A 23,078-nucleotide genomic window follows, 5' to 3' on the forward strand; every position below is an offset into this window, starting at 1 on the left:
GCATCTGCACCTAGAAGTCATGTTGACCCCTGATGACTGACCCCTACTGGGGGCCGAGGATATTCAGAGGTGTCTGAAAGCCTGCCTCTGTCTTCTTGACTGATATTTCGACAGTCTCCCATCCAGGTACTAACCACAGTTGATGCTTGCCTGGGCTATCCAGGTCAGGGTCAAACTTAGAATTTTTCTCTGTTCTCCATCCTTATCTTAGTAGCCACTCTTCAAATTTTAAGCATAAAAACTGTCCTCTCTCCTCCCTTGTTTCAATCCTATTTTTTAAAAAAAATCTAACTACATCATTCTACATGCATTCAACAGCTAAAGGGGCAGAGAAGCCACCAACATCTTTCTTTAGCCACTTGGGGCTTAAAAGGGTTTTCAGTAGACCTGGGTGATGCCCAAGGGAAACATGTCCAAGTTTCTGCTAAGTTAGTTACCAGGCAAAAACACTTAATCAAGCCTTTCTGTCTTGTCTGCAGCAAAAGCTGCATTATTTCCTCTTGATGAAGTCACCACAGTCCAATGGATACATCAAAGTTACCAAATTTGTCTTCTGGGCTTCCTGCTCCACATCTATTAGCTGTGCATTATAACAAGGTCACTTCCCATGTGACTTTACAAGGAATAAGAACAACAAATGCAAATTCCGAAATGAGCAAACAGAGCTCCCTGAAGTATCTGGCCATTTGCACATTATAAAATCCACGACTTCCTACTTTTAAAAAAATGCTGTAAACTTAAAAGAAAAGTATAAAATGTAAGCAAATTACACCACTTTTTCCCTCCAAGGCTTGGTCATGACGGAAGGGCTGCTGCACCCTCTAGTGGCTATGCATTCATAAAATTATTAACGGATTAAAATAGGCACAACCAGAAATTACCGAGGCTGCAAATTATAAACAGTAGCAAACACTGACATCTAGAAGTTTAGAGCAGGGAATGTTTTCTTAGTATGGAAGGTGGTTTTCTTGAGAACAGAATTTGAACAAGGCTTTCAGTACAGTGGATCAGGACTTTTACATGCAAGATACATTAGACTTCCAAGCTATTCCCAGAAAGGAATTCAGGCTGACTTTGAGAAGCTCTTGGGATTAATTCTGACCACATAACTCAAGGGAACAAGTCAATGTAATAATTACTTAACAACTAAGAAATCTGATGTTTTGACCTCAAACATATTTATCAAGTGGCCCATACATGGCATGCGCATGTACACAACACACAAGGAGCTGGATCCCAAATAAATTTTCTGAGAATTAAAGGGAGACAATTTTGCTGCTTTCTCCTGTTCCTTTGCAGAACCTCAAGTCATCTCAGGCTGTTCCTCAAGGTCCTCAGTCAGCGTGGGCCAAACTAGATGTGATGGGAGTCCATGGGCCTGACCTGTGGATACCACCACCATTTTAAAGTAATTTTTAAAAATGCTATGGGGGTAGTGCTGCAGACTGAGGTGCTTATCATTGCCCCCCCGCCCCCCTTTCAAGAGCCAAAATGGCCACCACCCCTCACAGCTAACTGAAAAAACTCCTTTTCAGAATTGGACTTCAACAAAATATTGCTCACCCTATCTTCAAAACATGGCAGCACCATTTTTCCTATGCATATTAACTGGGTTGTGTGTATTGTGCTAACTTATCAAAATTTAAAAGATTATGTAGATCTCAATGAAGTTCACTGAAATTCAAAGATTTTATTTAAACACAAAAAACATTTACAGCATGCAGGTAGTTAAAACTATATGGCATCTTTTCCAAACCATTTATTTTGTGATGCATCCTCATGTACTGAGAATAAACCACTGTGTCCACAAGGCAGACTCTTGTCATTTTCGGTCTAATTTGGAGTTACATAAAGAAATACATCAGTAAAGTTATGCAAATAATTTAGTTGATCTCCATGAATAAATAGTGTTCTTTTATCTCACTCAATTCCTATCCCCAAGCCATTTTTAAATGGCCTAGAGGAATAATTTAAAAAAAAAAAACCCAGGAGTGTAAATTGGAACAGCAATCCTTTTAAAATTCTATTGCAGACTGAAGATCTTAAATTTACAAAACCAGTTAACTGTCCTGTTCATGCAACCTATTGTAGGTGATCCAAAGAACTAAAATAGGAGTTCTTTTTAAAGTCTAAGTTGCAGTTCTTGGTAAACTTCATAAAAGGTTAAAATAAAAAAGCTTAGGTATAAAAAGGATGTACATTTTGAGCTACATGCTAGTTACAGTTTATTTAACCGCTTAATTACACAGCCATGTCAGCACCAAAACCCGTGATACGTTACTTACAGGAATGAAACTACCATAACAGCCATGAGAAAATATCCTGCTTCATTTGAATATATGGCCAGGAAACCAGACTTACTGCATCAATTGAATCAGGACTGAAAATGTATGGTTACTGTTGAGAAATTGACATAAATTGAGAAATGCAACTTCAAGCATGACTTGCAACACCTTTTCTCTTTTGTATTAGTCCCCTTGTAAGTTACAGAATTAGTTCATTTTGGGTTTGGAGTGTGAATTCAAGCACAAAAGTAATAGGTTTAGGGTATGAAAATCCCTAAATAGTGAGGGTCTGGCTGATAAAAATCCAGCCTCTAAAAACAAAATTATATATAAAAAGAAACAAATCATAAGGAATAGGAAGGAAATGACTACCCAAAGTTTCCCGTTACTAAGCTTCATAATACAAATATTTTAGTTTGTGTAAAAAAAAGCAGCCAGTCAATCCTCCAGATCAAACGGAAGTGCTTGCGAACGTTTTGCAGCAAGCTATAAAACTGGCATGGACTTGCTTCAAAAGAGCCGTCGTTCAGAAATCTTCACCACTGCAACATTTATTCTCTTGCCTGCTACCATCCTAATTCTGGTCTAATGAGGAAGGAACCTTCTATTGTTTTTTAGCACCCCATCAAAGGCATTCTTTGACTTTCATGTGATGTAATTACAAGTGCTTTTTTACAGGGCATTTTTTTTTTCATTTTTAAAATTGCAAAAGAGAAAGGTAATATAAAATGGCCCGACAAAGTACTCTGGAAGAAAACATTTACAGAAGTCTAGATTTACAAATAAGTTACAGTACAGTTTCAGTGTAGCACAATTCCCACAACCATCTGACACTTCTGGCCATTCTGAACACACTTGCCTCCTTTCTGTCTTCAGTTTGTTCCTTGTTTTCAAGTGACTCACACTCCCTTTAAACTGAAAACCCAATTTGTACTTTGCAGATAATTAGTAAAACCACAGCTGGCAAAAGAGGTGGTCTACAATGTCCCAATTGCTCACCACAGTACTTAACACCATTTATCCAACCCTGGTGACCATTAACAGGCTCTTCAAGATGAAGCAGAATGTTTTCACTTCATCACACTATTCTGTGTCTATTCAGGAACAGGATAGATGAAAGAAGTCATTGCCAAGTCTTTCTATGTAAACTTACATTTACTACTTGCTACACAGTATTAACTCATTAACCTGATAACAGAGATTTAATCACATAGTAAAACAGCCTCATTAGAACATAAGTTTTTTTTAGTTCTACTTCTGAGACTTCAGTGCCTTAGGGCAGTCGTCATAAGCATACCTCAGTAACCGAATACTGTACAAATAATTTCAGTCTTATGCTCTATACAGCCATTTGGGCAAACTTAATGTACAGTGCTGCTCTAATTCAAGAGTGGGGTCAAGTAGTGTTATTTAAAAGTGGTAAAAATTAAAACATACTTTAACATTGTTCCACATTCCCTAAGACCATAAAATATACACAAATTAAGCTAGGATTTTTTTTTTTTAAACTAGGATGTTGCTTAACATACATTCAACTTGGCACAGTGCAGACTAAATTTAAGACGTGAAAGACAGGATTGTGTAATGGAAAGAGCTACATTTTATAGTTACAAGTCGATTTCCCAAGAGGGACAATTTTCTCTGTAATTTTGTTGGGAATCAGCCAAATCTGTAGAATGACGAGAGCTGTACAGACCAGTGTAAGTTTATACAATCCCCCACCCCCGCCCCCAAAAATCCTACAACTCCCAGTAAGAGACAGATACAGAGATCACTGTCACGGAATGACTCTCGTTGCACAATACCGATCTTCATGCTGCATGTACTTCTCAGCATCTACAAAGAACCAGAGAAACTTATTCTGAGGCTAGAAATATAGGTAACTAGCTACACAAACAAGATGTTTGTAGTTTTACGAAAACATGCAAGCTTTAAACCACACCACTAGAACTGTTTCCAGTCTTCAGCAGGATAATTAAGGTGACAAGCAATATCGGAGAGCTTTTATGCTGGCTAGGATGAATTCATTTCCCTCCAATGTTCTCTATGGGAGATTTCTTCAAGTCCCCTTTAGCGAGAGACATTGTCTATGCGGGTCAAGCTTGCCGGATTCCATCCAGCATATCTTATTGAACTGCAACTGTATACAAATCTCTGGAAGGTTCTGTTAGATAGTCTTTCCTTACCGTCCTACATTCAAGAAAATGGGATTGATTGCCATTTCTTACTAAAAGACAACATAATCGATATCACAAAAGCTGTTGCCAAATTCTTGGCTGAAATTGTTAAAAATTATTCTAAGCAGGTTTTATTGTGATCTTAATCTTAGTTTAGCCTTTTATGCTTTGAACAGACATATCTGATTGTTGCTTGGTTGACAAGTCTCTGTATATCTCTTTTCGTTAAGCCAATAACGGTATGATTGGATTGGACTAGAAATATAACTAGTGACACAAACAAGATGTTTGTAGTTTTATGAAAACATGAAAGATTTAAACCACACCACTAGAACTGTTTCCAATCTTCAACAGGATAATTAAGGTGACAAGCAAAATACTTATGGGAATCACGGTTGTACAGTATGAGAAACAAAAACATCATGAAACGAACTAGCTTACAATATAATATGTGTTATAATAAGACAATTTAATCCAATACATTGTGAGTTAATCACTGGAATGCAATCAAACTGATCAAGTACAATAAAATACATAATTCTTAAACACATTAGGTAGAAATTATCCAGGCATATTTTACATCCCATAAGCAGTCCAAAAAGCAATTTAAAGACCACCTAATAAAGACTACATAATGCATAATCCACAGGCTGAACTTCTCATATGAAAAGAAGAATCACCAGGGAAATCTCCCATGGTATTTGGGATAAGGACTTCAAGCACAGACTTGTCATCAAATGAGTAAAATCCTGGCAGACATTTGATAAAGACAGTTTCAAGAAGACCCTTTTTCAAGAGTTGGCAACCGTCTAATTGTGGTCCTAAAAGCCTTCTGATAAGTAGTATCTGTAAGTATGCAGACTGGAGACTGCATGTTGTATTTTATGTTACTGTGTAAATACTGCTGTCCTCTAACTGAGCTACAGTGCAAATAATTCTTGTGCTTTTAGGACTTCGTAATTTTTTAATTTCATACCCCGCACTTTCCTAAGAAATACTTTCCTTCCTTTACAATTTTATAATGAAATAAATAAGAATTGAGTTAAAAGCCAACCTGTATGACGTAGATGTTACACTTTGTCCTGTCGTCCTCCACCTCCACGGAGGGCAACGGGCTGGCTGTTCTGTGTAAAAGCACCTCCCCCCCGAATTGCACTTGGATGAGTTGGAGAAGCTGCTGGATGCTGGCCAGGGCGAATAGGCTTAGCTGCATGGAAGAAGTGCAAGGGTTAAAGATGAAGCAGACCACAGGACTTATGAGGACTGCCACTTCAATACAATTAACTCTACACATTATATGGGAAAATATTCTGAAGTGTGAGGATGAATGGTGTCATTTCTTTGACTTCCCTAAACCTATGATGTTTGGAAGTCTTCTGGCAATGATCCCACTGACAACACAAACAGCACACCTTTAAGTGCCCAGAAGAGCACCTAACCATAATTGAGAACACACAGGTTACCAGTTTTGTATTATATCGTCACATACATTTCTTGCATGCCAACAGTCTAATGAAAGTAATATTTAGAAGCTTGCACTTCTAAAATATTTAAATCTGCAAGTGTGCAGAACAGCTAACAGTTGCCCTAAAAATGCACAGAGTACTGACGTATAAACTGTAATTGTTTTTTCCAAATTACTAACCAACTTGAGACAGCAACAACACTCAAAAATGCATCTTTGTGGATCTCTTTGTGTATGGCATGCTTTAAAACAACATGCCATACACAAACATTTATTCTCAGCCAACACACATCACGCACATTCCACCTGCAGTGACTATGCTGCTCCATTTTCCCACTTACCAATCTGTGCAGAATGTGCCTTTCTGATCATATTCTTCGATCTGACAGCTTCTTTAATACGATCAACTTCTTGCTGATACCGCTTGCGATCACGAGATGCATTCTCTTTGGCTTCTTTCAGGGCAGACTCCAAAGCCTTAACTCTCTCAGCTGTAGCTCTAAGTCGTTTCTCCAGTTTTGGAAGCTCACAGCGAAGATCTGCATTATCACGTACCAGCTGAGGGGAAAAAAACCAACACCCTTCATATCCAGCTTTGCTGCCAAAGGAATCTCATTAATTCAAGATTACAAAAAGCCAGAGGTCAGAACACAGAGAAATGTAAAATATGAACCACCAATAGATTTGGAAATCCATGTGCAGTAATAGCACAAGCAAAAAAATTAATTGAGTGCATCTGTCTCTAACCTTAGCCACAGTTAATGTATATAAAGAAATGATTCAGTGTAGTATAATTTTGCTGTTAAAAAAAATTGCTTCAAAAATTATAGGGTAACAAGGAAGGTAAGAGAAATCTGTATTTCCACTAAAAATGACAAAATTGGTCAAACAAGATCTTCTTAAAACCTCTAGCGACCATTGGCTGAAATATGGAAGGCAGCTCTTCCAGGTGAACAGTCAAGAAACTTTCTCAATTTCCCTCAAGTTTTAACCACTGAAAGAAATGAGTGACATTGAACATCAGCAACATCTGTTCAGGATTCAATATCCTCCACTGTGGTTTTAAAGAACAACTAGCTGCAATGGGAAAAATAAAACAAACCAAGGCCCTTTAAAGTGTCAAAGTTGACAGGAGTTTTTGAACTTCCTTCATTAACACATAGAATAGAGTAAGAAATATTAGCCTAAAAGTCAGAGTTTCTTGAGGCATCACATCAGTCCAAGGACTCTAGGATCTACAAAAGTGACCAAGTTTTCATAAATCTATGGTCAAAGTCACAGAAGCTAGCAATGCAAGAATACCTGTTTGTGGACTTTTGTGAGCTGTTCAAGGTTATTTTCCAGAAAAGAGATCTTCTGCTTTTGAGCAGCACTACCCCCAGTGTCATCAGAGTCAATCTCAGCACTCTGTAGGAAGGAAGAAGAGCAATCTATGAGTTTAGCTTCCAAAGAAACCAGCCCAAAAAGTGGCAGCAAACTTTGAAACAACCCCAGTTAACATTCTGCATTACCTTCTTCACTCTGGTAGCCAAATCCTGAACAAACAGCTTCCTCAGATTGTGCAGGGTCTGAAGTTCTTTGGCCTAATAATACAAGATCTTTTAGTAACATTCTAAACTGAAAAACTCAACCATGTAAAAAACCATTCTGCATAAATTACTTACCACAGTCTCTTCCAAACCTTTCAAATCTTGCCTTGCTTGTTCTCGCCTATCTTGCATAACCCTAAAAGTAACAAAAATTCAGATTCAAAACTTTGGAAGAAACAGAGGCTGTCAATCCGAGGTTCAAACTGGTTTACAATAATGCGACACACAAAGGATATGCATCATAAAACCTCAAACTCAAAGAACTGCCTCTGCGTCTCAGAACAGAACACTAAATTCTTATTGAAGCAAAGCAATCCTTGTCCACGTGCTGAAAACTGAGAGGTTAGGCTGCAGTAAGCTTTATGGGAAGCCCGTCTACATGGGATAGGGCATGGGGGAGAATATAAACTTCCAACATGTTTTATGCATGGCATTCAGAATGGTCAGTGATATGTGAAGAATATACCCTGACCATGTGTTCTCAGCTTCTCCTGAAAAAAACAGGTCAAATCACAAACCATTTTGTTTAAGGAGCTAACAGCTTTGTCAGCAGAGAGAGGAAAGGATAATTGAACTTATCAACCGTAACCAGGAAAAAACAGGGACAACATCTGGACAAAATTTGTTCATAGCCATGGTCCAAAATCACAATCCAAAGACAAACTGCAATCCATATAATACCTTTTATTAGAATCCGCTTCAATGACACAACACAGTGTGCAAGCTTTCAAGCTGTCCAAAACTTGTGGAATTTTTGATTACTGAGCAAATCACAGGAAAGCTTGCACAGACCCAAGAGTGTAACATAGTTTTAGGTGACACAGAGGGGCAAGAAAAATCTTAAGAGCATGAAGAGAAAACAAACCTTAACAATCACTTTTATATAAATTATTATAGGAAGCAAATATCTGATATAGTCCCTAGTCCCTTTTCTCTATATTAATTTCGCAATTCAAGAGCTCTTTGGACAGTTCTGACATCACACAGAACAGGGTGGACTACACAGAATGCTATTAAGGACTTAAAGGATGCTATGTGCACACTGTCAGTCAAACAATTTGTAACAAATCTTTCAAAAGGCATGCCACACCAATGCTTTTGATATAATGGAATGAATCTGAAACAAAACCTTTGGAGCTTGTCTCAACTGTTGACTTCATGACTATTACACAGAACTGCATGCCACCTTTCTTCCAAATGTCAAAGTGTGCAAGCCATTTTAATGAGAGATACTTGACAATGTAGGGTAAGATACACTACTGTATTTACCAAAGGGAACTTATCATTTGGGCTTTTGAGAACAGCTTCTAGTACAAAAGCACACTGATGCTTAATGTGCTATCACTGAATTTCCTAATCACCAACTTATAGAAAGGAACTATGGCCCCTCCCATACACATTATCTAGGATACACAGGTATGAAAAGTCCATAGTATTTTAGTAGTCATTTTCACACATTGCTAGCTACTAAACATGCAAAGCTATAGGCTATTTTCATTGTAACTTTTACTTACGTAAGTTCATGCAGCTTCCGGCTTTTCTCTTGATCAGTAGCTTTCAGCTTATCATGCTCAATTCTGAGTCGTTCCTGCTCAAGCATCATTTTCTGATTTTGACTGAACACAGAAAGGAACAAACATGCAATTATGAAGAGAGAAGAGTTCTTCAAAAGTCAACAGATCCTCATCCTGTGACATAGAGAAGTCTAAATAACAAAATACATACATCATAGAATCATTTCTGCATGTCACTGTAACTGCAATCCACAAAACATGCAGAATCAGACAGATTGAAGCTGAACAAGGAAGACACAAACAGAGTGTACTTTGAAAAAAGGCTTGTGATGGTTTAAATTAGTTCCTTGCAAAATCAGCCTTAAATCAACATGAACGGATGATATTATTTTGCAAAGATACACAATGTCTTACTAGCTGGTACGAGGGACACAGTTAAAGTAAATAATGAAGAGCGGTTTAATAACTGAACTAGCAGGAGAGGTGGTATCTTCAAGAAGAGGCTGAAGACACCTAGCTTTTACTTTGGATTTCCTGCATTGAGCAGGGTCGGGGAAGAGTGTAGACTAGACAGCCTACAATGCTTCTTTCAATTCTAGAACTCTGCGGCAATTACTACTTTCATCCACAAACGTTAAAGTTTGCAGCACTCACTCTTGCAGTTCAGTGATGAGTTTCTCCTTTGCTTCAACTTCATCTCTCAGGCTGCTAATCTGCTTTTGATGAGTTTCACGGTGGCTCTGAATCTGCTGCTCAACAGCTTGCTAAAGAATCAAATACTCTGATTATTTTTACAACATTGAAATTAGAAGCTGTATTTTTGAAGAAATTCATTTTGAACAATCTATTAATATACAGTTTACATGCCTTGACTTCATTTGCAGTTTGAACTTTGTTCAAGTGCTCCTTCTCCATTTCATGGACTTTTTCTAGTGAGAAAAAGAAACAGACTTCTGAATACACAATTTCACAGTCACAGCATGCCACTCCTACAACAGTATGCTATACACAAAGAGTATCAAACAGCAGTCCTGTTGGACTAGACCAATCTGATTCTATATCTTGTTTCCAAAAGCAGCCAGACAGATGTCTCTGGGCAGCAACATGGCTGTATTAGCACTTTTCACAAGTATTAAATGCACCTCAGAGTATGAATATAAGGATCGCCAAGTATATGTGAAGTAAGCCATTACCGGTTCCACATTACAGTCAAGAGGCTAAAAGTAGCCTGCCCAGGGACAACTCCACAAATAACTGATCCTGGAAGATGGGACTTCCAAACCTCACAACTCATATTCTTCAGCACTACAAATACGTTATGAAATCATACTTTGTGCTCGAAGCTCAACCAGTTCATCATTAAGGGAATCCACAGACTCTTCAAGTTGTCTTTTCTTCTGTTCCACATTTTGAAGATACTCCGTAAGTGACTTGATCTTAGCTTCATGCTATTGGATTGAAAAAAAGATGAATATCACTTTCAAGAACACAAGATGTTGGCACAAGAGGTGCCTTCTGCCAGCAGTGGGAGTAGTCAACATCCAATACAACTGTTACCTTTGTACATTATTAATGACAGCTTTGCACAGCAGCAAGCTTGAACTACTTTAGTTCAGATATATAAATACTATAATAAAAATGAAGACTCCTACTGATAACTAAACCATGTTCACTGTAAAGGCATAAAAAAAACCTCAGCTGGAAAAGCTGCTAAAGTGTTGTCAAAAATCACTCACACTTGATTCAAAGGCTACAGAACACTAGGCTCACTAGAAAAAAAATGAATACACAATTAACTGCTTATATTTTCTAAAAATCCTCCAATGCTTATTAGTGTAAAATTCTGTCTCCTTGCAAACATTTTGCTAGCCCAGCATTCAAGAAGCAGAAGTAACAAATTGACTAAGACAACACTCACCTGTGAGATACGAAGCTGACAGGCTGCTAATTCTTTTTCATTTTCTTCCATTTTCTTATTGCTTTCTGTTTGAGTGCTTTCTAACTGTTTGCACCGCTTTACCATGGTTTTCACTTCAGACTTCATTTTACTGATGTAGAGTCTTGCAACTGTGAATTCTTCATCTATCATGCCAGTTCCTTCTGGTTGCTGAAAATGAAAATTTTGAATTTTTTAAATGTTAAAAATAATCATGCAATATATACATTGGGGTAATCATATCCACCATTCAAGACAGTTTTCAAAGCATTTTCTTTTTATCTATAGGTCTGACAACTGATAAAAAGTTTAACAATTATGAACTCCCTAACTTTAGGGTTTCTATATCACAGCTATGTATAATACGAAGAATATTTTGTTTATGACTATGCACATTTTAGACCACTGCATTAGATATCCTACTGTTATAACATGGTTTGTTAAGAAGAATTGCAGATTTATACATGCCCTTCTCTCTGAATCATAGACTCAAGAGCAGCTTACAATCGCCTATATCGGGGTGGCCAACAGTAGCTCTCCAGATGTTTTTTGCCTACAACTTCCATCAGCCCCAGTTATTGGCCATGCTGGCTGGGGCTGATGGGTGTTGTAAGCAAAAAACATCTGAAGAGCCACTGTTGGCCACCCCTGACCTATATCTTCTCCCCTCACAACAGACACCCTGTGAGATGGGTGGGGCTGAGAGGGCTCTCACAGCAGCTGCCCTTTCAAGGACAACCTCTGCCAGAGCTATGGCTGACCCAAGCCATTCCAGCAGGTGCAAGTGGAGGAGTGGGGAATCTAACCCGGTTCTCCCATGTAAGAGTCCACACACTTAGCCACTAACCAAACTGGCACTACACCAAACTTAACATTCCTTTATTCTACAGGTTACCAATATTTTGAAGAGGAACCAACAACAGTAGTAACTGATTGTGGCCTGTATCCAACCATGTGTGCACAGAAAGTACTGTCTAGTTTTCCTGTATTCCCACAATCTGACCCCCAGCAAGATCATTCCTGGCACTGTAGGACCTGCACAGAGGAATGGGGTGCTGCAGAAAGGGGGAGAAATAGGGTAGAACTGCCTGCCTTTTCTTTTGGCAGCAGAGTTACACTTCAGAAGACACAGAAAGAATGATTTCACACCATTCCCATTCTTCCCTGCAGGGCCTCTGCAACTATCCCTCTGTGCAAGTTCTACAGTCTCAGGAATAACCTTTCCATGGGTTGGATAAGGCTGCCAGAATAAAGACCTAGGGAGGAGAGGTCTGTCGATGGCTGCCAGTCATGGTGAGAAAACAAAACCTCCACAACCAGTGTCAGTAAACCTCTGAACAACAGGGAAAGGAGGAGGCAACACCAGGAGAAGGCCTTGGCCTCTATGTGCTGTTTGCCCCTCCAGGGCAAGCAGCTGGTCAATGTATTGGGCTATATGAACCAATGGTCTCATCTGGTCTATTGGACCCCAAAACTCCAGGAAGTCATGTGATTTCTGGCAACACCTACTGGGGTATGGAGGACATTCAGAGAAGTGGCTTGATACTGCCTGCTTTTGCCTCCCATTCCTGATATTCCAAGGAAGTCTTCCATCCAAGTATTTGCCAGGTCTGCCCTGCCTAACTTCCACGATCTGACGAGATTGGGCTTGCCTGAGCTATCCAGGACAGGGTGTGGATTTGTTCTGTGAGAGCCTGAGTTCCCACTTACCTTCACATCATTATTCCCCACGGCAATTCCTATTTCTGCAAGATCTTTCAGTAAAGATGCCATCATTTCGGTGGCCCGTTTTTTCTGGTGATTGGTCATTTCCTTAAGTTTCTGAAGTTCTGCATCTATACTGGTCAATGTAATCTGAAACAAGACAAGTATAATCAGACAAAAAATGCATAGCAGATGTTATCTGTATACAAAAAAAAAAATGCAACTCCTAAAAAGGAGCGTGAAGTGGGATGATATGGGCAGCCATGGATGAGCAAGGGCAGGCTACCTTCTGGAATTCAGTGGTACTAATACACCATATGTACTAAGGTTTCTTTCATTACATAAATGTAATCTTTAACAGGGTTTTTTTTTTTTTAGAAAAAGCCCAGCAGGAACCTATCTGCATATTAGGCCACACCACTAAGAAGAAGAAGATGAAGAAGATATTGGATTTATATCCCGCCCTCCACTCCGAAGAGTCTCAGAGCGGCTCACAATCTCCTTTACCTTCCTCCCCCACAACAGACACCCTGTGAGGTGGGTGGGGCTGGAGAGGGCTCTCACAGCAGCTGCCCTTTCAAGGACAACCTCTGCCAGAGCTATGGCTGACCCAAGGCCATTCCAGCAGGTGCAAGTGGAGGAGTGGGGAATCAAACCCGGTTCTCCCAGATAAGAGTCTGCACACTTAACCACTACACCAAACTGGCTCTCCATTCTTTCACACATGGCTTTTTTTGTAGAAAAAGCCCAATGGGATCTCATTTGCATATTAGGCCATACCACCTGACCCCAAGCCAGCAGGAACTGTGTCCCTGCTCAGAAAAAGACCTGATCTTTAAGTACACCCTTTCCATTCAAAAGTTTCTGAGTAAGTACCTCTTACAGCTTCAAATTACAGTGCAGATCTTACAATACAATCTTACAAATACTCATCCTGGAACTGGTTTAAAAATGCTACTAGAGCTGCCAAATGCATCATAGACTTTCAGAGACTCTACAGACACTGCCAAACCAGCAGGCATATGTGATGCTATAAGTATGAGCTGCAATGAAATGGCTCATAAGGCTTTAGTTTTCTTCAGTTTAATGGATTCTGTGTATCATTTATCTGTTTAATCCTGCCTTTTCTCCAAGGAATACAGGATAGTGTATATCATGAGTCCCCAACCGCCAGGCCGCGGACCGCTACTGGTTCGTGGCCTGTTAGCAACCGGGCCGTGAGTTGTATAATTATTTCATTATATATTACAATGTAGTAATAATAATAAGACAACGACATTGGATTTATATCCTGCCCCCCATTTCGAATTTCAGAGTCTCAAAGCAGCTCACAATCTCCTTTACCTTCCTCTCACACAACAGACACCCTGTGAGGTGGGTGGGGCTGAGAAAGCTCTCCCCAACAGCTGCCCTTTCAAGGACAACTCTGAGAGAGCTAGTGCTAACTCAAGGCCATTCCAGCAGGTGCAAGAGGAGGAGTGTGGAATCAAACCGAGTTCTCCCAGATAAGAGTCCATGCACTTAACCATCACACCAAACTAATAGAAATAAAGTACATAATGGTATAATCCCAAAACCATTCCACCCCACCCCCGGTCCGTGAAAAACTGTCTTCCACAAAACCGGTCCCTGGTGCCAAAAAGGTTGGGGACCACTGGTGTATATGATTCTATCCCCTCCACTATTTTATTCTAACACAGCTCTGTGAGGTATACATCAGTTTCAGTGAGTGGCCTAAGTTCACCCATGAGTTTCATCACTACAAGAGACTTGTGTTCCCTTTCCTAGCCCAACACTCTTAACAATACCACCACAATCGCACATGATGTTGCTATATGAGATTACACTGGTTTGAAACAAAGAGAAGGGGTTCTAATCTGGGAACCTAAACTGACTTGTTTATGACCTAGTTCCTCTTAGCCTGCATCTGAAATAGGTGACAAGTACACAGCAGCCAAAAAACCCCCACAACTTTATGCAGCCACTTTTAGCAAATGAATGGCTCATGAATGCACGTAATTTCAGTTGTCCTTGGACTGCACAAACATACATGAAACCTAGCTTTAAAAAGAATATTTAATGTTTGGTTCATAACTCCCAGCAACTAAAAAGTTAGAGATGCTGGATTCTTTGCCCCCATTTCCTACCGATTTCTGATTAAGTTCATCACTGAGCAGCTCGTATTCCTTTGCCTTGTCCTCCACTTCCTGAGACTTCTGGTCATAGTTGACAGCAAGTTCCTCAAGGGCCTGGAGCACCTCTTTCACTTCTTCTTTAGAGGCATCGTTTTCAGCCTGGAGGCGATTCAGTTCGGCTTGCATATTGTCTTGGTCCCGCCTAGTAGATGCTAGGAGCTACACACAGAAGTAATGTCAATTGTCTGCTTTAAGCAGTTATTGACTCAACTTTAAAATGGCAGACTTTATTCATTTTACAAATATTAACATGCTCCTAATTTCCTACTTGATGATTAGGTGAAATTGCCTGAGTATATTTTGGTACCTTGCTCAGCTACATGCAACTTAACAGTTCATTGGAATGTTCCATAATAAACTGGCCTATGCTCTCAGTTCTGAGTTCTTAGATTTCAGTAGTGCTCACAAAGGTGATTCTGAAGACATAACACAGATATGCTAAATGAAATCTTAGAAAATTTGACATAACAACCTTCCTGAAATGTTAAAAAAAATAAAACTGAAATAGTGGTAGTACTCCAAGTTACATTTAATTTCAGCAGAAACATTATCTGTAAAACTATCCCACATATTCCTGCACATGATGCTTTTTTTTGTACTACAGTCTAGTACAAGGATTCTTGGTACCACAGTGCTCACCAAGTATGTTTAGAAAGTGGGTGAGGTCAGGAGGAGCTTTTTTACCCAGCAAGGTTTCTGATAGCTCACAGGCGATATGATTGGCTGTGCAGATATTTAAAAATATTTTGGCAGCAGCTGTCGCCACAGCTCAGTGATCCTCACCTTGTGACTAAAGGTAAGATGCAGCAACCATTTTGTGGCTGGCTACACCTACTTGAAGCAGTTATTTTGTGGCAGCCATCTGTACCTGTGCCCACTACACTATGTCAGAATTCCAAAGGCACTTGCTGGCTTCAAAACTGAGGATCCCTGGTCTAGTAGACTTGCTCAAGAAATTAATGGATACTACATGTTAAAAAAACAAACACCACCAAGAACTAAACTCACCTCTTCCTGGTCCAACATCTGTGTTTTCAGCTTTTCAACCAACTGGCTCTGCTGATTAATTTCTTCATCCTGTATATAAAAAAATAAATCCTCTTATACTATACAATCAATTCAAATGTTCAAGTTCAATAAAAAGTGCTTGGTCAGCTTCATATTTAGGACAGTGATAAAGATCCAACTGGTTCTATGTTATTTATTATCGTTTCAGTCACCCTTAGGGGCATAATAGGATTAAAATACACGATAACAATTTTGACCATGAACAATAAAATAAAAAGAACTCTTTTTAAAAGCCTATATCTGGTTTTGGCTGCATCAGCCAGAAACTTTGCAACCAAAGCTGTGATTTCAGTATTAACAACATTTAAGAGACATTGAATAATTCTATCTTTGTTAGCACTGGAAACAGAATAAAATAATGGCAATCAAAATTTCTTATGAGAAAATGTATGTAGTTGACAATCTAAAATAATATGTTGGATCAAATCTAAGGATTTCAGAGCAGAATTATGCAACCTTTCATGAAAGGGAGTTTTTTTTAATCTGCCCAATAATATATTAGAAGGGAAAGCATTTAATTGTGTCGATGTACATGCTCTGCAGTAAGAAGGTGCATCAAGATCATAGAGGTACCTAGCCATTTGATTGTGTTGGAGTGAAAGGTTTAAAGAGGCTTGGGATGAGGGGTTGAGATTGTCAAGGGCAAATTTTTTGAAGTTCACAATTGAACAGTCTTTGCTAGATTGTATGAAAAATGGCAGTTTCTTCCATTAAAATGAAGTAATCAGCTGAAAAGCCTTATTGATGAATTTTCTTTTCAATGTTTGCAAACCAGGTGACACTATATGAGTCAGTTTTTAGACATGAAATTAGAGAATCTGTTGGGGCTCTAAAATGTATTTTGAGCCAACATTTAAGACTAGATAATCAAATTTTTGTTTCTGAGATGTTGGCCCAGTTCAGTGCAAAGTGCCAAATATGGAACACATCCAGAACACCCAGGAGTTGTTGGGAAAAAGTTGCTTGAATACTTTCAGCGTCATTATTAAGCACCTTTATCCATACTGAACCACTGTATAGTAACTGTGATAGGATAAAAAGTGCTTGGTCAGCTTCATATTTAAGACAGTGATAAAGATCCAACTGGTTCTTTCTGTGTTATTTATTATAGTTTCAGTCACCCTTAATGGCTGATGAAATATATTGAGTTCCCTTGGAATAAAAGAAATGTTTAAGAAAGGAGATGAATTGCTTGGCTACTGAAATTATTTGGGCTATGTTATTTATAGTCTGCCTTTCTCACAGGGGTGCAAGGAGGATTACACATAGTGAGTCAGTACAACCAACAAAATGGGACATTCAATAACCAATACATTAGGATTTTAGAAGTCTGAAACCACCAAAAATAACTAAGCATGGCATAAGTACTACTGCGACATAGTAAGCAGTATTGAGATTGTTTAATAGGACTGTTCCTTAAACGGCAGCCTCTCTTACCATGTGGTAACCCACTTTTGAGAAGATCAAAATAGTGCACAATACAAGTGGAAGCGGGCTACCAAAAAAGCCAGGAATCCTGATTATGCATCTTAAACCTGGGCACACCCATAGATGCCATATTCTGGCCAAATCTCAGTTTAAAATTTTCCAACTAACCATGTTCAGCACACAACAAAGTTATCTGGTACCATAGAAAACTGGAACACAAAGAACTCTGTCATGAGAATGTACCAAGGTATTTTTCAGCTCATCAATTTTGTCACTGAACTTAAATTAGTCACTTCAAAACTATTCAAAACATGCACTTTCAGGTACTCAAAGTACTGAAACACAGCTGCCATCAATTTTTACACTGCCTAAGATCAGCTGCCCCTTACAGTCTCATCTGAGTAAGAACAAAAACAGCCTCCAGTTTCCATTAGAAACAACACAAATTCCTTTAATTTACAGTGGAGAGATGCTGTTTGCTTATCAGAACACACACTGGGAGATTGTAGTAATATTTTAAATTCCAAGATAAAGCATGTGCATTAAAATCTAACACATACCTTGTCATCTAGTTGTTTGTACAATTTAGCGATTTCTTCTTCACACTTTCGCCTTTCAGCATCAGTAAAACTGCCTACCACTCCAATAGGAGCAGTTGGAGTATCATTAGTAATAGTAACATCCTTATCCATGGCAAATGCTTCTAAGTTGGCTTTCTCTTTGTCAAACTGTTCATCAACAGGTACAGTCTCACCTTGAAATACAATTAATCCCCAAACAAATGTTATCTATATTGCTGGAAACATATTTACAAGCTGATTCAATATTAAGATTAGCCAAAACAGGGCACAACTTTCACAGAAGAATAAAATATTCACATTTTTAAGGCTATTTCACTCCCCAAAAGCTTATCTGTGGATTCCATAATGCAGCTATAGTTTATGGAGTAATGTCTTAATCAACTGGAGAACACCCTTTCAGGTCTTAGCATGAAGAACTGAAAGGCAGTATTCAGTTAAGAAGAAATTATTTAGAAGGGCTGTAATAACACTCTACTCAGGTGCAAGTTTCATATCAGATACCTATACAGCTGGAAGTCTGAGATTTTTCCATCTTTACAACCAAGACAAGTCTGCAATGCAATAAGGAATGTACTTATTTGGCAAGTGATCAGAGAAACAGTGAAGACAGCAATGAAGATTCAACTAACCATTACGCCATCTATTGAGCTCATTTTCAAGCCACTGTATTGTGTTGCGTAATGTCTTATTTCTCTCCTTTTCTTTCTCATATTTTTTCTTCCATTGCTCTGCAGTTAACTCTACATTAACACAAACAGTGTTCTTGATAGTCTTGGCTCTAGAAAGGCAAATTAAAAATTCACTATGTTAACAAATATGTTGGCCAGTTCATAAAATACTCCAGGTCTGATACATACTAAGAATTTTAATTTAAATCTACAGCACTGGTCGCTGCCAGTCCGAGTAGACAATACTGACTTTGATGGACCAAGGGTCTGATTCAGTATGGCAGCTTCATATGTTCATATGACTTTATAGTAGCCTCAAATAGTTTTTCAATATCTCCATACTTCTTCAAATGATAAACTCACATGTAGATACTTCATTCATCTTGTAAATTACTCTAGCACAGGGGTGGCCAAACTATGGCTCGGGAGCCACATGCAGCTCTCTCACACATATTTTGTGGCCCCCACCATCCCATTGGCCAGAATGGAGAAGGCATTTGTCTCTTTAAATCACTTCTCCGATTCAAGCCAGTCAGTGGCTTGGAGAATGCATTCAAAGTTAAAGTTGCTTTCTTTTCACCTCTCCTTCACCGAACCATCTATTTTCCTTCCTTTCTTCTTTCCTTCCGGCTCTCAAACATCTGATGTTCATGCCTTTTGGCTCTCAAACATCTGGCATTTATTCTATGTGGCTTTTGTGTTAAGCAAGTTTGGTCACCCCTGCTCTAGCAGAAGAAGGTTTGCCAACTGCCCACCTACCTGTCACGGCTGTTGACAGCCATGGGAGGAGAAAGGGGTGGGGAATGGTGCCAACCCCCAAAAGTGACATGTCCTAGGATTCCCCCCTCCCAATCTATGTGGTTCTAGAATGTCAACAGGAAGTGACATCCCTAGCTGGGGTCAGATGCAGTCCTGCCTCCCCACCCCACAACTGACTAGAGGTTTCAGGTACAGGCCTGACTTCTCCCTAATCAAAAGTCTAAGCATAATGTAGCCACACATAGAAGTTTTAAGGTGAGCTGCAGATGAGGTTATAAGAGGTAAGAATTCCATTTATGCAAACTGACAAAACTGGTCACTAACACTGCCATTGCAAGCAATAATCCTGGTCTCCAACAATGTCACCATCCATTTGTAGAATGCTGACTTTTAAATGCAAATTTGCTGAAGTCAACTACTGACAAACTCTGAGATAAGCAATGCAGATCAGGTGGACTACCAATATATTTAGAGTATATTGGTTTCCAAGGCAGCACAATTTCTCCAGATAGTGCTCAATAAACATACTCTTATTTTAAAATCTCACCTCTGACCAAACAACAGTGTAGATTTTGTTTCAGATTCATTGTAAGATGATGGAGAGCAACAAATAACAATTGTTGTTCTACAGTTGCCACCTAGTGAATCTTGAAGGATTCTGGTCATCTTACTATCACGATATGGAACATATGTCTGTAAAAAAAATTAAAAGGTAGTCTGTTTAGTTTACAGCACTTTGTCTAAGTATCATTTGAATAAACACTTTGTCTTTTCTAGTTATGCAAAGCACATCATTATTACATCCTGAGATAAACAGGTTGCTTACCTGTAACTGATGATCTTCGAGTGGTCATCTGTGCAGTCACACACATGGGTCTTGCCGCAGGCAACGGATCCATACCTCGGAGCTCCAATAGCTCGTTTATAACGTCTTTTGGCGCGCTTTCCTCCCGCCCTGGGGAGCAGGCAGCGACTGCGCATGCCTGGAGCGGGGGGAGAGCGCCCATTCCACTCAGTTTCTTCCAGCCGCCACTGGCAAGACTAGAAAGGTTAAAGCAAGAAGTACCAGAGGCCAGCAGCGGGGAAGGCTGGGTGGGCGTGTGTGACTGCACAGATGACCACTCGAAGATCATCAGTTACAGGTAAGCAACCTGTTTATCTTCTTCGTGGTCTCTGTGCAGTCCCACACATGGGTGACTAGCCAGCTAAGAGTCCTGGAGGAGGGTGCTGGAAAAGAAAAAGTTAGTCACCTGACCCATACCAAAGACTGTGTGGTATAGGAGTATAAGCGGATGCACTCACCTCCATTTCAGTGAAAGATGGATCTGAGGACCGCTTGTCCGAAGGAGGCGTCACGTCTCGCACGAACGTCCAACGCGTAATGGGAGACGAACGTGGAGGGAGAGGACCAGGATGCGGCTGCACAGATGTCCTCCATGGAGACGCCGTGCAAGAAGGCCGAAGACGTCGAGACCGCTCTAGTGGAGTGCGCCTTAAGGCCTTCGGGCAGAGGCTGCTTAGCCAGTTCGTAGCACAGCCTAATAGCACTCACTACCCATTTTGAAAGTCTCTGGGTAGAGATCTTGTGTCCCCTGCAAGGGTTTCCGTATGCCACAAATAAATTAGGGTCCTTACGGAAAGGCCGTGTACGATGGAGGTAGAAGGATAATGCTCTTCTTGCGTCCAAAGAATGCAAGGCCCGTTGTCCCTGGTCAGTTGGGTTGGGAAAAAAGGTCGGCAGAGAGGTTGCAGTCGACAAGTGGAACTGGGAGACAACTTTAGGAAGGAACGCAGGGTCCGGTCTCAGGACAACCTTTTCCTTGTGGAAAATGGTGTAAGGAGGATCGTGGCGGAAAGCGCATAGGTCACTTGCCCGCTTACCAGAGGTGAGGGCAACAAGCAACGCTGTCTTCCAGGAAAGAAGGTTGAGGTCTATGGTGGCCATGGGTTCGAATGGTGCCTTCATAAGCGAGGAAAGAACTAGGGATAAACTCCAAGTTGGAACAAGAGGTTTAACAGGGGGATTGAGGTGCAACATGCCCTTGAGAAAGGACTTGGACAAGGGATGAGAAAAAACTGTCTTGCCGTCTACCGGATTGTGGAACGCGGAGATGGCGGACAGATGAACCTTGAGGGATGAGTAACAGAGTCCTGATTTCTTCAGTGAAAGCAAATAGTCCAGGATCATATTGAGAGGTACCGATTCAGGAAGTAGATGGTTAGTAGCCGCGAACGAGGAGAAGCGTTTCCACTTCCTTCGGTACGAAAGCCTTGTGGAGGGCTTCCTGGCATTAAGAATAACGTGGGCTACCTCTGCGGAGAGGTGGGAGGTCGAATTCTCCATGCTGTAAGGGCCAGAACCTGAGGGTTGTGGTGCAATATCTGACCGTTGGCTTGGGAGAGGAGGTCGATCGCGAACGGGAGACGACGGTAAGTGTGATGAGATAACTGGAGAAGTCTCGTGAACCATGGTTGCCGTGGCCACCAGGGGGCTACCAGGATGCAGTCCGTGCCGTCTCGTGTTATCTTCATCAACACCCGAGTTAGTAGAGGGGTTGGTGGGAAGATATAGTGGAGAGGACCTGTCCATCTGTGTAGGAAGGCGTCGTTCCGCCTCCTGGAAAAGTAGCGTGGACACTTGGCATTGTCCTTGGAAGCAAAAAATCCGCCTTGGGTGTTCCGAAGCACCTGAAAATGGGTCGAAGGTAGGTCGGATTGAGGGACCATTCGTGGTCGTCCAGACGAAACCTGCTCAGCGAGTCGGCCAGAACATTGTCGACACCTGGGAGGTGAATCGCGGTCAGGTAAATGCTGTGCTCCAGGCACCATTCCCAGAGTGAGACGGCTATACGGCAGAGCCGGAGCGACCTGGTTCCTCCCTGCTTGTTGATATAGTACACCGTTGCCATGTTGTCCGTTGAAATTTGGACATGGCTCCCGTTGATCAGTGGGAGAAAGGATAAGAGGGCCCTGTGCACGGCAATCAGTTCTAAGCAGTTTATGTGCATGGCCCTCTCGGAAGGGGTCCAAAGGCCTCTGACGGTTTTGTCCTCTAAGTGGGCTCCCCATCCCCACTTTGAGGCGTCCGTTGTCACAACAGCCACTGGGGGTGCCGGTAAAAATGGCATGCCCGCGAGGAGGTTGCTGGGTATCGTCCACCACGTTAGGGATGAAAGTACTCTCTGGGGAACCATAAGTAAGACATTCTGCGGTTGCAACTGAGGATGGTAAGCTCTTACAAACCAAAGCTGTAGTTGTCGCATCCGTAGCTTGGCAAAGTGGATGACGGAAGTCGTGGCAGCCATGAGGCCCAGCAAGCGTTGTATGATGAATGCCGACTGGTAAGGCTGATGCTGAATCGACTTGGCCAAGGTGATGATAGTAAGTGCTCGATCCCCTGGGAGGAAGGCACGGTGGAGAGAAGTGCGGAGGAGAGCCCCTATAAACTTGATGTCTTGGGTGGGCTCGAGATGGGATTTGGATGCATTCACCCGAAGCCCTAAGGAATCGAGAAGAGAGAGTGTTGTGCTGATGTTGGCCTGCAACCGACGCTGGCTTGGTGCTATGAGGAGCCAGTCGTCGATATACGGGAAAACTGTGATGTTTCGAAGTCTGAGAGCCGCTGCCACCACCGCCATGCACTTGGTGAATACCCTTGGCGCAGTGGAGAGGCCGAAGGGCAGGGAGACGTACTGGAAGTGGTCTCTCC

The 23,078-nt window shown here is 40.8% G+C and overlaps 1 protein-coding gene across 1 annotated transcript in view; it reads right to left on the bottom strand.

Annotated features, from left to right (window-relative positions):
• Positions 1-1,670: 1,670 nt before the first annotated feature.
• The window catches only part of LOC132591045 (kinesin-1 heavy chain), a 44,125-nt gene continuing 22,717 nt past the window's right edge, over positions 1,671-23,078 (bottom strand). The window contains exons 10-26 of the mRNA XM_060263924.1: positions 19,917-20,062; positions 18,572-18,720; positions 17,922-18,115; positions 15,874-15,942; positions 14,818-15,024; positions 12,677-12,820; positions 10,949-11,137; positions 10,361-10,478; positions 9,898-9,959; positions 9,685-9,794; positions 9,031-9,132; positions 7,592-7,652; positions 7,439-7,510; positions 7,230-7,334; positions 6,269-6,485; positions 5,517-5,669; positions 1,671-4,121 (exon numbers count right to left, since the gene is read on the bottom strand). Coding sequence (XP_060119907.1) covers positions 5,533-5,669; positions 6,269-6,485; positions 7,230-7,334; positions 7,439-7,510; positions 7,592-7,652; positions 9,031-9,132; positions 9,685-9,794; positions 9,898-9,959; positions 10,361-10,478; positions 10,949-11,137; positions 12,677-12,820; positions 14,818-15,024; positions 15,874-15,942; positions 17,922-18,115; positions 18,572-18,720; positions 19,917-20,062 — 2,082 coding nt within the window. The 3' untranslated portion in view covers positions 1,671-4,121; positions 5,517-5,532. The remainder of the gene's footprint in view (positions 4,122-5,516; positions 5,670-6,268; positions 6,486-7,229; positions 7,335-7,438; positions 7,511-7,591; positions 7,653-9,030; positions 9,133-9,684; positions 9,795-9,897; positions 9,960-10,360; positions 10,479-10,948; positions 11,138-12,676; positions 12,821-14,817; positions 15,025-15,873; positions 15,943-17,921; positions 18,116-18,571; positions 18,721-19,916; positions 20,063-23,078) is intronic.

Source organism: Heteronotia binoei, unplaced genomic scaffold, assembly GCF_032191835.1.
Source record: "Heteronotia binoei isolate CCM8104 ecotype False Entrance Well unplaced genomic scaffold, APGP_CSIRO_Hbin_v1 ptg001370l, whole genome shotgun sequence".
In the NCBI taxonomy this organism is placed as follows: domain Eukaryota; kingdom Metazoa; phylum Chordata; class Lepidosauria; order Squamata; family Gekkonidae; genus Heteronotia; species Heteronotia binoei.